At 38.4% G+C, this 14,482-nt stretch overlaps 1 protein-coding gene across 1 annotated transcript; it reads left to right on the top strand.

Annotated features, from left to right (window-relative positions):
- Nucleotides 1–835: 835 nt before the first annotated feature.
- Nucleotides 836–7,235, top strand: LOC310738465 (crooked neck-like protein 1). The gene is made up of 12 exons (XM_083563442.1): nucleotides 836–919; nucleotides 1,012–1,170; nucleotides 1,262–1,442; nucleotides 2,237–2,401; nucleotides 2,609–2,779; nucleotides 3,131–3,313; nucleotides 4,146–4,205; nucleotides 4,531–4,611; nucleotides 4,715–4,954; nucleotides 5,053–5,154; nucleotides 6,357–6,605; nucleotides 6,855–7,235. The coding sequence occupies exons 2-12, from the start codon at nucleotides 1,085–1,087 to the stop codon at nucleotides 7,137–7,139; spliced, it is 1,803 nt and encodes a 600-aa protein (XP_083419568.1). The 5' UTR covers nucleotides 836–919; nucleotides 1,012–1,084; the 3' UTR covers nucleotides 7,140–7,235.
- Nucleotides 7,236–14,482: the final 7,247 nt, after the last annotated feature.

Below are 14,482 nucleotides of genomic sequence, written 5' to 3'. Positions count from 1 at the left end.
AGGTGGGACGTGACTGGAGCTGGCCAAACCTCAGGAAGCCTCGGGATGGGGAGAGAAAGAGAAGCAGTGGAGAGAAATTAGCGTAGCTGCTGTTCATGATATTAACAGCACAAGTTGATAATGTGCATGTGATCATATATTCTGGAGCACAAGGTTGTGATGTGATGTGTGTGATGTGTGTTATGTGTAGGCTTTGCTAAAAAGATATGTTTTTAATCTACACTTAAACTGGGAGAGTGTATCTGAACCCCGAACACTGTCAGGAAGACTATTCCAGAGTTTCGGAGCTAAATGTGAAAATGCTCTACCGCCTTTAGTGGACTTTGCTATTCTAGGAACTACTAGAAGCCCAGAGTTTTGAGATCTCAGGGAGCGTGACGGATTGTAGCGTGTTAAAAGACTGGATAGATACATGGGAGCCAAACCATTTAGTGCTTTATAAGTGAGTAGCAGTAGTTTGTAGTCTATTCGAAACTTAACAGGAAGCCAATGTAGGGACGATAATAATATGTAATTATTTGAAAGAAGTTGTATTGATAGCTGTGTTGGTTAACAAGAACACTGCCATGTCTTCCTGTACCAGGCGAAGAATAAAGCCCCGGCCGAGGTGCAGATCACAGCTGAGCAGCTGCTACGTGAAGCCCAGGAACGTGAACTTGAGCTTCTTCCCCCTCCACCGAAACAGAAGATCACTGATGAGGAGGAGTTAAATGATTACAAATTACGAAAACGCAAGGTAAGATGACAAAAGCCTGGGTTTTTACTTTATGGGGTTCCTGGTTTACGTCATCATCCTCCTGTTTCACTATTAATGATCTGATCTACAGGGATTTGAAGACAATATCAGGAAGAACCGGACTGTCATCAGCAACTGGATCAAGTACGCACAATGGGAGGAGAATCTGAAGGAACTACAGAGGTATGACACTTTTGGATATCTATTATTAATAATGCTGAGTTGAATGAATTATGGTTCAACTTTCTTTAATGTTTCTGATGTTTTGGTTGAAGAGCTCGGTCTATCTACGAGCGAGCGTTAGACGTGGATCATCGGAATGTCACGCTGTGGCTGAAATATGCCGAGATGGAAATGAAGAACCGTCAGGTCAATCATGCTCGAAACATCTGGGACAGAGCCATAACCATCCTTCCCCGAGTCAACCAGTTCTGGTAATCGTTACACTTCATTTCCTATAGTTTCATTATTGGATCCTTTCTGTTTGATGGTACTGACCTGATGTTGGTCTGGACATGTTCACAGGTACAAATACACTTACATGGAGGAGATGCTGGGAAACGCAGCAGGCTGCAGGCAGGTGTTTGAGCGCTGGATGGAGTGGATGCCAGAGGAGCAGGCCTGGCACTCGTACATTAACTTTGAGCTTCGCTATAAGGAGGTGGAGAAAGCCCGCTGCATTTATGAAAAATATATCCTTACCAGAGTGCTCGTGTTTGGGATGTGAAACAATTATGTGCCTGTTTTTAGAATTAACTATTTATTCTATATGCATTTTTTTTTTTTTTTTTTTTTTTTTTTTAAAGAAACACTTCAAAGACCTTATCGAGACCTTGAGAGCTTTATACATGATTCTAGATCCTGAGCTGTAAGAACTAGTAGTTGCATCACTGTTCAGGTAGAGTAATTAACAGTCGGCTGATTAGTAATTAGAGCGTGAAATTTAAAGATTCAGGTCAGTGATACCAAGCAGGAGGTGATCAGATCAAATGCAGAGAAAAACTGAACAAAGTTTACATTTAAATATGAATCATGAAAATGTGACTGAATGGAAAACAAAACATCAAGCTGCAATCTTTTTTTGTTCTTCATACATACAAATCAAAGCTAATATTAATTTAACTATTGATATTGCCCAACCACATGTCTGCTCAAATGTTCAGATTACAAATATTGTTCTAGGACAGTCTATGTGAAGTGAAACTTAGTTGTCCATTCTGTGTAATCATTTGTGTAATATCTTGTACAAACCAATACCCAGTGACAGGGAGGAATAAATTAATACATTTACTGTAGCAAAGTCATATTAGAATTGAATAAACATTCATATTGTGCCTCACAAAAAATCAGCTGGATCAAATTTGCATGTGATCTCAATTCCATAAACAGTATTGTAGTTTTCAATAAGTCATATACCACTGTGTTATTTGTTACTACTTTTGGTTTTGGATCTCATATCCAGTTGTGGTCCTTAACTCCTCTGCACTTATAATGGTCCACCCAGACCCGAAGAACTGGATAAAATATGCTCGCTTCGAGGATGCACGCGGCTACATAGCTCACGCGAGAAAAGTGTACGAGAGAGCCACAGAGTTTTTTGGTTTGGAGAATTTCAATGAAAACCTCTACCTGGCTTTTGGAAGATTTGAGGAGAAACATAAAGAGGTAATTACCTGCTAAAATCTCTTCACTGTACAAAGTCAGTCTGTCAATGCGTTTCAACTTTGCTGTTTTTAGGTTGAACAGTGAATCTTAAAAGTTTTTTTCTTGGCTTTTGTAGTGCTTATCGAAATCAGTAAGATATCAAAGTGCGTTTTACTTTGTTAAATTGATTTTCCAACATGACGAGAGTGTATGCTTGTGTGTTTTCAGTATGAGCGTGTTCGGGCGATCTATAAGTACGCACTGGACCGAATCCCCATACAGCAGACCCATCAGCTTATCAAGAATTACACAGTGTTTGAGAAGAAGTTTGGAGACCAGAGAGGAATCGAGGACGTCATCGTCAGCAAAAGGAGATTTCAGTACGAGGACGAGGTTAAGGTAAGAAATCACACAATATTCTGTAAAATATTTAAACATATGATATGGGAGTTTACTAAACATTTGAACATTTGGTTATGTGTAAATTATGGTTATGTAAAATTTCTGACCAAGTGCTAACATTTTACTTCATATGACTATAATAAGATTATTTAAAGTGTAAATGTCTCTGGTTTGGAAATTTACTGAATCAGACACATTATACATATAGACACATTACACACATCCTACAGTATGTATGGTATTTAAAAGAAATTAGAAAATTTCTAACAAGGTTCTAAATAAACCCTTTTTTTAAATACTATGTATGTACAATATTTATTTGTCTTTTGTCTCTGTGTCTTATTTCAGGAAAATTACGACGCCTGGTTCGATTACCTGCGTCTGTTAGAGAGCGATGCCGACGTGGACACGGTTCGAGAAGGGTACGAACGAGCCATCACCAACGTTCCCCCTATTATTGAAAAGAGACACTGGAGGCGCTACATTTACTTGTGGATCAATTACGCTCTCTACGAGGAGCTGGAAGTCAAGGTGAGTCCTGATACCTGGCTACAATGAGGTTTAGTAGAATTTGAATGTGTAATGTGTACGGGTGTAACAGTACACAACATTCACAGTACGGTTTGCTCCTCGGTTTTAAAGTCACCATATAGTTCAATTTCGGTAGAGTTTGAGGGAAGAAATGCAAAACAAAATTGCTTGTCGTTTTTTTATTAACGTTCTTTATTTGTAAAATTTGTGAGCATCAGCAATTTACATTTTTTAAAACAATTTTAAATAAAATGCCTGCTGGGTTGAAGAAAAATAAATACATATAAATAAAAAAAAAAAAAAAAAAAAAAAAAAAAAAAAAAAAAAATATATATATATATATATATATATATATATATATATATATATATATATATATATATATATATAAATACATAAAATGGAATTTACTCTTTTATTATATTGATTAAATTAAATATACAGTAATCCCCCGTTTATCGCGTTGGTTACGTTCCATGTGAGAAAACTCATAATTTAGTTTTGTGCATACACAAAATCAATGACTTCCTGTCGTTGCCAAAGTTTTTATGGCCATCGAAATATATAGATATTTACTCAGTTTAATCAATATCATAAAAAATTTATTGCAATTTAATTTATTCTATTTTATTTGTATAGATTTTATTTTTGCGAGTGCGAGGCGAAGACTAAACAAACTTGTGGTCTGCCATTTAATATGTTTGTTTGGGAACTTGCATTCAGTACACATGTGCACTGTAGCGAAAGGGTTTTGTACGAAAAAGTGTACTGTTACACCCCTAGAAATGTGCTCTTAAAGTTTTTAGCAAACGCTGGTTTTGTTTTCTGACAGGACCCCGAAAGAACAAGGCAGGTGTATCAGGCATGTCTGGATCTCATTCCTCATAAAAAGGTACATCACACAATGCTGGATAAATTACTGTTTTTACGAAAAATATAAATAATAAAATTTTATAATGCACAAATAGCAGTATTGGGTTTTAAAGTCATTAAAGACAGCATTATACCACAAAATTCGCCCCTTCTAAAAGGTTTAATTTATTAGGAAATGACAGTTATAGTTTCATGCTTTTATGGAAATTTCTAATGTTTTAAAATGTCTATTTTTTTTATCATTTGTATTAAAACAGCTGTTATTAACAATCATAATCCAAGTATTACAGCTCGTCTGTTGTTTATAGACGTATTGATTTATGTTGTTTTAATCTTTTTTATAGTTCACCTTCGCTAAAATCTGGCTGTTGTACACCAACTTTGAAATTCGCCAGAAGAACCTGCAGAACGCCAGACGATGCCTGGTAAATGTCACCATCCTTTAGTAATAAAGGGTTCAGCTTATTAAAACTAAATATTAAAACTGAATGACTTATTAAAAATTCCTTGCACACTTTGTAATCACAGGGCACAAGCATTGGAAAATGTCCGAAGAACAAGCTGTTTAAGAGCTACATCATGCTGGAGCTGCAGCTCATGGAGTTTAACCGGTGCAGGAAGCTTTACGAGAAATTCCTTTTGTACTGCCCGGACAACGATACCACCTGGATTAACTTTGCCAGGCTCGAGATGTCCCTGGGAGAAATAGGAAGGGCGCGGGCCATATATGACCTGGGCATCAGTCAGCCTCGTCTCGACATGCCGGAGGTATCGCCAACATGTTGCTCGCTCTTTTAAACACTGCTTTAAACTTCACCTACACGTTCCTGTGTTTCTAACGCATTGTTTCTATGGAACCTCTGCAGGTGCTCTGGAAGTGTTATATTGACTTTGAAATCGAGCAGAAGGAGTATGAGAACACGCGTGGTCTTTATAAGAGGCTCTTACAGCGCACACAGCATGTCAAGGTAGGATAATTCTTCTAACATAAAAGCTCTAAACACATCTGTTATGTTCCTATTTTTGAGTCTAGGGTAGGGGGCATACCATATGGTGTTTCTGTGATGGTATTTGGAAAAAAAGGGACATAAATAAAACCCAGTTCTAGTTTTTGTTTCAGTTTACTTTCCCTTGTATAATTCAACGTTACATTAGTTATAAGCAAGAAAAAAGTGAAACAAACAGCCAGAATAAATTAGCTAGAAGCAGTGCAGTGGAGAATCACGGAGTTGGACTCAGTTACGGTGCCAAAACAAACAACAAACAAAAAAACTTCCCTGCTCATGTACATTGTAACCTGTCCAAAAATACAGCTGGTGGCACTCGCCTCTAACCCAAGTGTGTCTATACAGAAAACTTCTACCAGTGTGGGGTGGGGGGTTGGGTATGTAGAGATGCGCCCAAACTACCTGTACACACAGCGCTTTTAAAAGTGAAGAGGACAAAAGGTAAGTGTTGATGTACAATTGAGTGAAAAGATATAAAGAACAGAGAAATCTTTGGTATACACTGAGGGGGTAAATTACAGACAGGGGGTTATTAATCGCAGAGTAAAATTTCAGGTTCCCGCTTCTCTTGCTCTCTTTTCTCTCTTCTTCCGTGATGGTGCTTTAATCTGCTACGAATTTTTCACAAAATAACTACACTAAATAGAGCTTATTATATATTAAATTAATTAAGCGTATATAGAATTATGCAGAGATCACATCAGTTCTGACGTTGTGCTCACAATGATAATTCACAATAATAAGTGCCAGTCTCAAGGGGGAGTGGTGGCTCCAGCGGTTAAGGCGCTGGGTTGCCGATCGGAAGGTCTGGGGTTCAAGCCCCGGTATCGCCAAGCTGCCACTCTTGGGTCCTTGAGCAAGGCCCTTAACCCTCTATGCTCCGGGGGTCCCTTACAAGGGAAATATCAAGGTCCGTGACGTTGGAGTGATGTGGGCTCACCACCTACAGGAGGGACCGTAAGGGACGGTGCTGTGAGGATTGGGCAGCAGGCGGGGGCCTGCTTAGACTGCTGCCCCCGTGACCCGAATTACGGATAAGCGGGAGAAAATTAATGAATGAAGTGCCAGTCTCAGACCAAGTCATCCAAATCTCCACAAAATAGCAAGCGATCTTCTCGTTAGCGTGCAGGTTAAGACCATCTGTTTTTGTCTGTCTTGTACAGGTATGGAAAAGTTACGCACAGTTTGAGTTGTCGATGGAAGGTGAGGAGCGACTGCAGCGGTGCAGGCAGGTATATGAGGAAGCAAACCGAGGCCTGCGAACGTGTGAGGAAAAGGAGCAGAGGTTCATGCTGCTTGAAGCCTGGATGAATTTTGAGCAGGAGTTCGGCACCTCGGCTGACAAGGACAGAGTGAAGAAGCTCATGCCCAAGCAGGTGAAGAAGAGGAGGAAGCTTACAGCAGAGGACGGGGTGAGTAGGAGGAAACACAGTTTGTGGTGTATCATTTCATAATCCAGATTACGGAGTTTTAACATCACAGATTTTAATATCACAGTGAATAAACGGTTTATTTTGTAACAGTAAAAGCTTTTCAGATTGGATAAAAAAAAATTTATCCAAAATAGTGCATGTTGACCATTTCATTTATATGTAGCCCTTTTCAACGTTGAAGGCAGAACTTTGATTTGATCTCTGACTGTGTATTAATTTGTTCTCCAGACGGACGCTGGATGGGAAGAATATTACGACTACATTTTCCCTGGGGACGCTGCCAATCAAGCAACCTATAAGCTGCTGTCCATGGCCCAGATGTGGAAGAAGCAGCAACAGCAGGACCAGGAACAGGAGAAACAAGAGGCGGAAGACGATGAGTCTACTGAACCCACACAACCAAGAGACGAGCAGGAGGAAAGCAGAGAAACACAGGAGACTATAGAGAGTGTGCCTGATGATCGGGGCGACTGTGACAGCAGCAGTGAGAGTGAAAGTGAAACTGAAAACTAAAACTGTCACTTTTCTTGACTTCCCATGGTGGAATATTTACTCCCGGATGTGTCTTTAGTTTTGAAGAAACATCTAATAAAATTCTTCAACACTTTACTGATTATACAGTTCTCTTTCCCCTTCTCTTTTAAATACATTTTAAACTGTCTATTAATAAGCTTAGATGGTGACACAAATTCGTGTACAGAAAAATTATCCACACAAAGAGTTGCATCTTTCTGAGATCTCCTCCAGCTTGTCCATGAGCTTGGCAGCCATCCAAACTCAGGAGCCACTGAAAAAGCCGTGACGTGGCCATGACACTCTTTCTGCGCCACAGAGTCGTCTGCCTTCCCCAAGACTGCAGAGAGACGAAGATAAATAAAATAAAATCGCACACATGAGCCTGTCATTTAAAAAGCATTCATTCTCAGGGTCTGGTGTGATTATTAATTTGTTACAGTGAACAAAATCATAGGTGTTACTAAAGCTGTTATGGTGCCTTGTAAAAGTTTGGAAACACTTAGTCTTTTATCGTTTTTTGGGACACTCGCATGTTCCATTCTTTTATATTCAACAACTAGGACATACAATGATTGAAAGAAAGTCCATTTGAAATGTATAGCTCCAACAGAAGAACTTATATAAGACAGAGAACTGCCTCACCACCACGCTTAATGGTTTGGGCTTTTGGAGCAGGGAAGGGAAAGCATATCTAGATAGGCTATTTATTTTATTTAGAATTATCTATAAATTTAATAGACAAGAGTTCAATGCCTAATACTGTCAGGGAGCTCGGGTGCCTAGGTGAGTGCAGAGTGACTGGGTGGGAGGAGGACCCAAATGCAGGATGCACACAGAGGCAGTGTTGTGCTAGTTATTAAAAAATAGTAACTAGTTACAGTTACTCGTTACTTCATTCAAAAAGTAACTTAGTTACTTTGTTGATTACTTACACCAAAAAGTAATGCGTTACTGTTAAAAGTAACTTTTTAGTTACTTTTTTAAAAAACCTTCTTTAATGTTCCCATTATTGCCCTTTTATGCGTTATGGTCTACAAACACAAAACTGACTTAAACACAAAGTAATTTTAAACACTATTTTATTGAAGTCAGACCAGCACAAACTGAATATATCACAAGGATTTCTGAAATAAATAACAAAACAAGCTGAATAATATTTTCACAATCAAAAACTGAAGTGGCTTCTGCTGTTGTGTTGAGCTCTTAAAAAATGTTCCTTTCACATCTGAAGTATGAAAACTATCAACATTTTACAAAAGCACAAGTTTTTAAGTTGGGAAAATGTCATTAAGTATTCAAACTTTTGTCTGTTATATAAAATCATCCATGGTCTGTCATCTCCGCCACTTAGTCAGTATGTAAATATTAAAAATACCACACAGAGAGTAACACGAGGGTCGGTCCGAGGAGACTGTGTTGACTCTGTTTTTCCTCTGAGGAAAAGTTTATTTAGTCAGAGTGCCTTTTCAGTTACAGCTGCAAAGGAGTGGAACTCTGTACCTCAGAACATTAGAGAAAGGTGTTTTTCCCTTAACCCAACTTGCTGTTTTATAGTAAACTTGTATATTGTATTTAGCAATAAGATTTGAAGAATTATATCTGTTTTACTATTTTTATATATTTGTAAGATCTGTCCAGGGACAACGGATGAAAAATAGCCTTTTGGCTAATTCTGGTGCATTTACAGTAATGTTAATTAATGTACACTGTCCCTGTCAAATAAATAAATAAATAAATAAATAAACAATGTACAACATAACACCGGGTTAGCTTCTAGCTTTGTCGAGGCATGTGGATTCTAGAGGAGCTTCAACAGATTGGAGTTGCTGTTTATCGCAGTAGATACGACCTTCGAACCAGAAAGACGCATCTTACATTTTACAGTTTTTGTCTTTATACTCAACTAAAGTGAAATAATGAGCCTATTTCCACTTTGGGAAACTCATCTTGCTCTCGCCTCGACTCGCCATTACTGCCGCACAGACCTGAATAAACGGAGACACGGCCACAGCGCGTCTTCTTCGTGTATACAGAGGGTAATCCACCAATCCTACAGTGCGTCTTCTTCGTGTTTACAGTGGTTTATCTACCAATCCTACAATGTGACGCTGCTGTAAGCAGGTTAGGCTGTAGTCTACACTTCAGACGAAATTAATTCATTTAAAAAAGTAACAGGTAACGCACCATACGGTAACGGTAACGAAGTTTCTTTATTTAAGTAACGCGTTAATGCCCAACACTGCACAGAGGTATGGAGAAAACAGGCTTTAATGAAAGGGCGCAGGCAAAAGCAAAGCCCAATAAACAGTCCAGTTGAAAACACAGGCAAACATGACAAATCAGGGAGACAAAACCAAAACCTAAAAAACATTCCAAAATAACAAAAGCCAGCAAACAGAACTATGAGGGGCAGAGCAGAAACAAAAACAGCCCAGAGTTCAAACCAGGTAACTAGGAAGGCAGAGCAGAGCGGGAGCAGGGGCAGGATATAATCCAGAAAGTGTGCATCACCAGAGTAAATATGGAGAACATTCAAGTCATTGCATGTAAAATAGAGGGAGGTAACTGATTTCGATAACGTGTAATAGTGCCTTATCAAATTTGGTGACCTTGCTGTAAGTTTGTCACTGTTGGCATGAGACCCGAATGTTTTTCAGGATATAATCCAGAGCGTGTTAGGCATCACCAGAGTAAATATGGAGAACATTCAAGTTAATGCATGTGAGATAGAGGGAGGTAATCGATTTCGATAACCTGTAATAGTGCCTTATCAAATTTGGTGACCCTGCTGTAAGTTCGTTACAGTTGACTTTTCAGGATATAAGAGAGAGAGAGGGTTCGGGATCAATAGAATGAATATGGAGCACAATAACAAATTTCAGTATTTTATTCAGCACTTTATTATCGAATAACAATAATTATATAATAATAATCTAATCATATATATATATATATATATATATATATATATATATATATATATATATATATATATATATATATATATATATATATATATACACACACACACACACACACACACACACACACATACACACACACACAATTAACAGTCTAAAGCATCCGCATCTCAATAAATTTTAAATAAATAACATTCAGGATTGCAAAAAGCTTTTTAAATAGCTTAGTTTTTTAAGTACTGTAAATGAGTCTTAAGTTCGTGGCGCATGCAACTGTTGCTTTGCAGCAGGACGGCAATGTTCTGCACGCGCGTTCAAGGTAACGTGCACGGCGCTCGGCGCGTTCCCGCAAAAACATTTAATGACCAGTAGACGCCGATGTTTTCATTTACGCTGTTTGCGTAGTGAACTTCTCTAGACGATCTATTTTAAGCTGCATTTTAGCAACAGCGCCCTCTATGGTCACAACATACGATGGTCACAGATTCTGGTGTAACACTGGCACAACTTAGGGAGGCACGGGAAAAACGGCAAGATGGCCGCCGACCCGGAAGTGCTCACCGCGAAACCGGAAGTGCGCGCAGTGTGCCCGGGAGATCCTGACAAATACTATTTATACAGCTCTTCGGTGACCTCTAATGAGAGACAGGAAGTTTTTCTTTATCTTTCAAAAGATTTTACAAATGTCAAATCTCCCTCCTTTCTTTTCTTTTTCTCATATATACCGTTCATTCCTGTTAGGAAGTGGCGTCTTTTGTTCTTGGACGTTTCCAGTCAGCTAACGCGTACATTCCAAATATTGTTTGGAGACGACTTATACGAACTGATGTTGTGAAAGTTGATTTATTTTTGCATGAAAATGTCAAAATTACAGCAACTCTATAGAGATTATCTACTTTTATCCAAAACTAATAACAGCATGAATTAGAAATTAATATGAATTAGATTTAGACAAAAAAGTTAGCCAGCATTGTATTACGTGAACCTTCTTGTTTATTCGGGACACACAAAGGGCTCAGATATCAGACAGAGCATTCAAACTAGAGATGAGAGAACCGAATCCGTTTACGGATTAAAATCCTTCTGAATCACTTAGAGAACGGATCCGAGTCTCACGAGTCAGCAGGGATTCTGCCTGCTCTTGCCAAGAAAAGCCACTAGAGGGCACTCACCGAATCCTTAGAATTCACCGAATATTAAAGCTTATTTTTTTTACATATGCAATCACAGGAACTGCAGATCATACAAACATGCACACCACAACTTCACCACTGTTATGTTGCCTGGTAATTTTATTTAATGCGGTCACCACGTAACAATCAACGTAGCAAATGTTCTCCATTCTCCATCACGAACATGCAGTTACTGAAATAGACTCGCAAGGAGTCAAGTGCATTATTGTTATTTAATATTCAATGTGACACAACATAACAGTCCATCACGTGTCAAATATTTTTGGTGTAATGTCACATAAAGCAGATCATAGAGCACTACATCTATTCTGTAAAAAAAACATGAAACAGCTGCAGTTTGTGTCACAGTGATAGGGATTCTGACTGCTTTTGCCATAGTCATTGGGACAGAAAGTATTGGGACATTAATATTTTATTAGTCATATTTCTACCTTCCTATTCATCTTAGCTGTAGAAATGATAGAGAGAGAGAGAGAGAGAGAGAGAGAGAGAGAGAGAGAGAGAGAGAGAGAGAGAGAGAGAGAGAGAGAGAAAGAAAGAGAGAGAGCGCCATTTGTGTGTGTGTGTGTGTGCAGGGATTTTATTACTTGCTCAAATCTATTTACATCTATTTATATATATTTTATTGAGGAAGGAACATAGGAAAACACCATAACAAACAACAATAACATTAAGCAACAGATGATTGACTGTACTAATCATACTTCCTCCCCCCTCTTTTTAATTTTTTTCCTCCCCCCACCCAAAAAAAAAAAAAACCACCGCACGAAAACACTTAGTTACGACATAACAAACAATGAGGAAATACTGAACAACATTGTTGGCCCATTGCACCTTACACCTGACGACGTTACCTGTTACAATGTGCACAAGCCTTACAACTCAATTTGGGGGAACTGCTACACCCTTTCCAAAATATGAGATCATTGGAGTCCATACTAAATAGAAAAGTTTGGTGGATCCTCTAAGAGAGTATTTAATTTTTTCCAATTCCAAAAATAGCATCAGATCTTTAAGCCAGATTGAGACTAAAGGTGGCTTACTTGATTCCCAATCGAGTAATATTCTTCTCCAAACCAGAAGACACGCAAAAGCACAAGCATCTTGACATTTCCTGGGCATGACCGTACCTTGCTCAGGTACTCCAAAAATTGGCATTTCAAAACTAGGCTTAATATTCCTAATATATGCCTCAGACAGGATTTTAAATATAGTTGTCCAGTAATCAAACAGTCTGGGGCAAGTCCAAAACATATGAGCCAAATCTGCCCCAGCAGAGCAACAACGCTCACACGCGTCATTTACATTGGTGTAAATCTTGGACAGCTTAACCTTGCTGTAGTAGAGTCTTTGGAGGACCTTGAACTGAATCAAGCCTAAACAAGTTCAGGAAGTCGTCCCATTCACCCTGAATAATGCATTTTTCCAAGTTTTCTCTGATATGTCCACTCCTAAATCTCTTGTCCATGCCGCATGGATTTTGTTAAAATCTATATTTTTTATTGACATTAAAGTGTTATAAACATTAGAAATTACTGTAGGTGGTTCTTGCATATAGGGCCGGCTTTGGAGAAGTCTCTAAATCCAAAACACTGAATTAAAACCAGATCCTGAGGGTATTTGCAAAGGGCATTTGTCATTTGGCATTTGGCATTTTGGATAAAGCTAAAGCCGGGAGGGATGAAGAGGTACAAGAATACGCTTCTGAAATGCACCACACATCATTGGGGTTCTGAAGCCAATAGAGTACTTTTGAAATATTTGCAGCCCAATAATAGTATCTAAAATTAGGTCGTGCTAAACCCCCTTGAATTTTTTGTCTTTGGAGAAATTCCTTCCGAATCCTAGGTGTTTTCCCGCCCCATATAAATGACGAGATTAGGCTGTCTAAATTCTGAAACAAGGATTTGGGTAAAAAGACTGGGACACATTGAAACAAGTATAAGAGCCTCGGTAAAACGTTCATTTTTACACAATTAATTCTTCCTGCATTTTTTTAGATCAAGTTTTAACTTGTTCATTAAAGAAGCAAAGGTTTCTTTGTAGAGAATAGGAAAACCCTGTGAAATATTTATCCCTAAGTATTTAAAACCTGATACAGACAATTGAAACAATATATAATTCCCTGAAATTTGGAGGCCCCTACTGTTTACGGGAAAACAAAAATTTTTGGAGAAATTTAATCTATAACCTGAGAATTCTCCAAATTTATTTAAAATCCTAACTACTTGTGGAATATCTACAATTGGGTCTGAAAGGTACAACAACATATCAGCATACAAAGACACCCTATGTTCTATGTTTCTACTGCTAATGCCGGTAAAATGTTTTGAGCATCTTAACGCTAGGATAGGGGTTCGATGGCTAATGTAAAAAGTAAAGGGCTAAGAGGGCACCCTTGTCTTGTACCCCTTTATAGAGGAAAAGACTTTGAACGTACCCCATTTGTAATTATCGATGCCACAGGAGAGAAGTATAATAACTTAACCAGTGAGAGAAAATATGTTCCAAAGCCGAATCTTTCCAGCACCAAGAATAAAGACTTCCACTCAACCCTGTCAAACGCTTCTAGTGAAAAAACAACCTGAGGTACAGGGTCCTGAGCAAGTTTAGATGAGTGGATTACCCCCAGCAGTCTCCGAATATTACTAAAAGAATGACGACCTCTGACAAAATCCGTTTGGTCACTTGAAATTAAATTCCGTATTACTGTATCTGAACGTAAGGCAATGATTTTTGACAAGATCTTCATCAGCGTTAAGGAGTGATATTGGCCTGTAAGATTGGCCTGTATTTTAGAGGATCTTTGCCTGGTTTTAACAATAGAATTATGTCCGCCTCGTTTAAAGTTTGCAGCAAGCTTCCCCTTACAAAAGAGTCCTCAAACATACCAAAGAGAATAGGGGCTAATTTAGTTGCAAATTTTTTGTAAAAATCTATTGGGTAGCCATCTGGGCCAGGGTTTTTTTTTGTTCTGCATTAATGTAATAGCATTTAGAATTTCCTCCATTTGTACGTTTCCCTCCAAAAGGGTTTTCTGCACTGAATCAAGATTGGGTAGATATATACTGTCCAAAAATTCCAGCATTCCAGAGTTTAATGTAGGGCTTTCAGAAGCATAAAATCTAAAAAGTAGTTCCTAAAGGTTGTATTAATTTCAATGGAATTAACGATTAAATCATCACCGTTTTGAATTTGAGGTATAATTTAAGAGGCACCTTTAGAT

This window comes from Silurus aristotelis (assembly GCF_946808225.1).
Source record: "Silurus aristotelis genome assembly, chromosome: 15".
Classification (NCBI taxonomy): domain Eukaryota; kingdom Metazoa; phylum Chordata; class Actinopteri; order Siluriformes; family Siluridae; genus Silurus; species Silurus aristotelis.
The sequence above is the reverse complement of the archived record's forward strand: the minus strand, read 5'-3'. Positions and strand labels throughout refer to the sequence as shown.

What these genes read in the sequence shown, in the direction of transcription:
- LOC310738465 (XM_083563442.1), top strand. Translation starts at nt 1,085, where the DNA reads ATGGAAATGAAGAACCGTCAGGTCAATCATGCTCGAAACATCTGGGAC. An exon ending in ACGAGGAGCTGGAAGTCAAG is followed by an intron (nt 3,314 to 4,145) that starts GTGAGTCCTGAT and finishes GTTTTCTGACAG; the next exon opens with GACCCCGAAAGAACAAGGCA. An exon ending in AGCGCACACAGCATGTCAAG is followed by an intron (nt 5,155 to 6,356) that starts GTAGGATAATTC and finishes TGTCTTGTACAG; the next exon opens with GTATGGAAAAGTTACGCACA.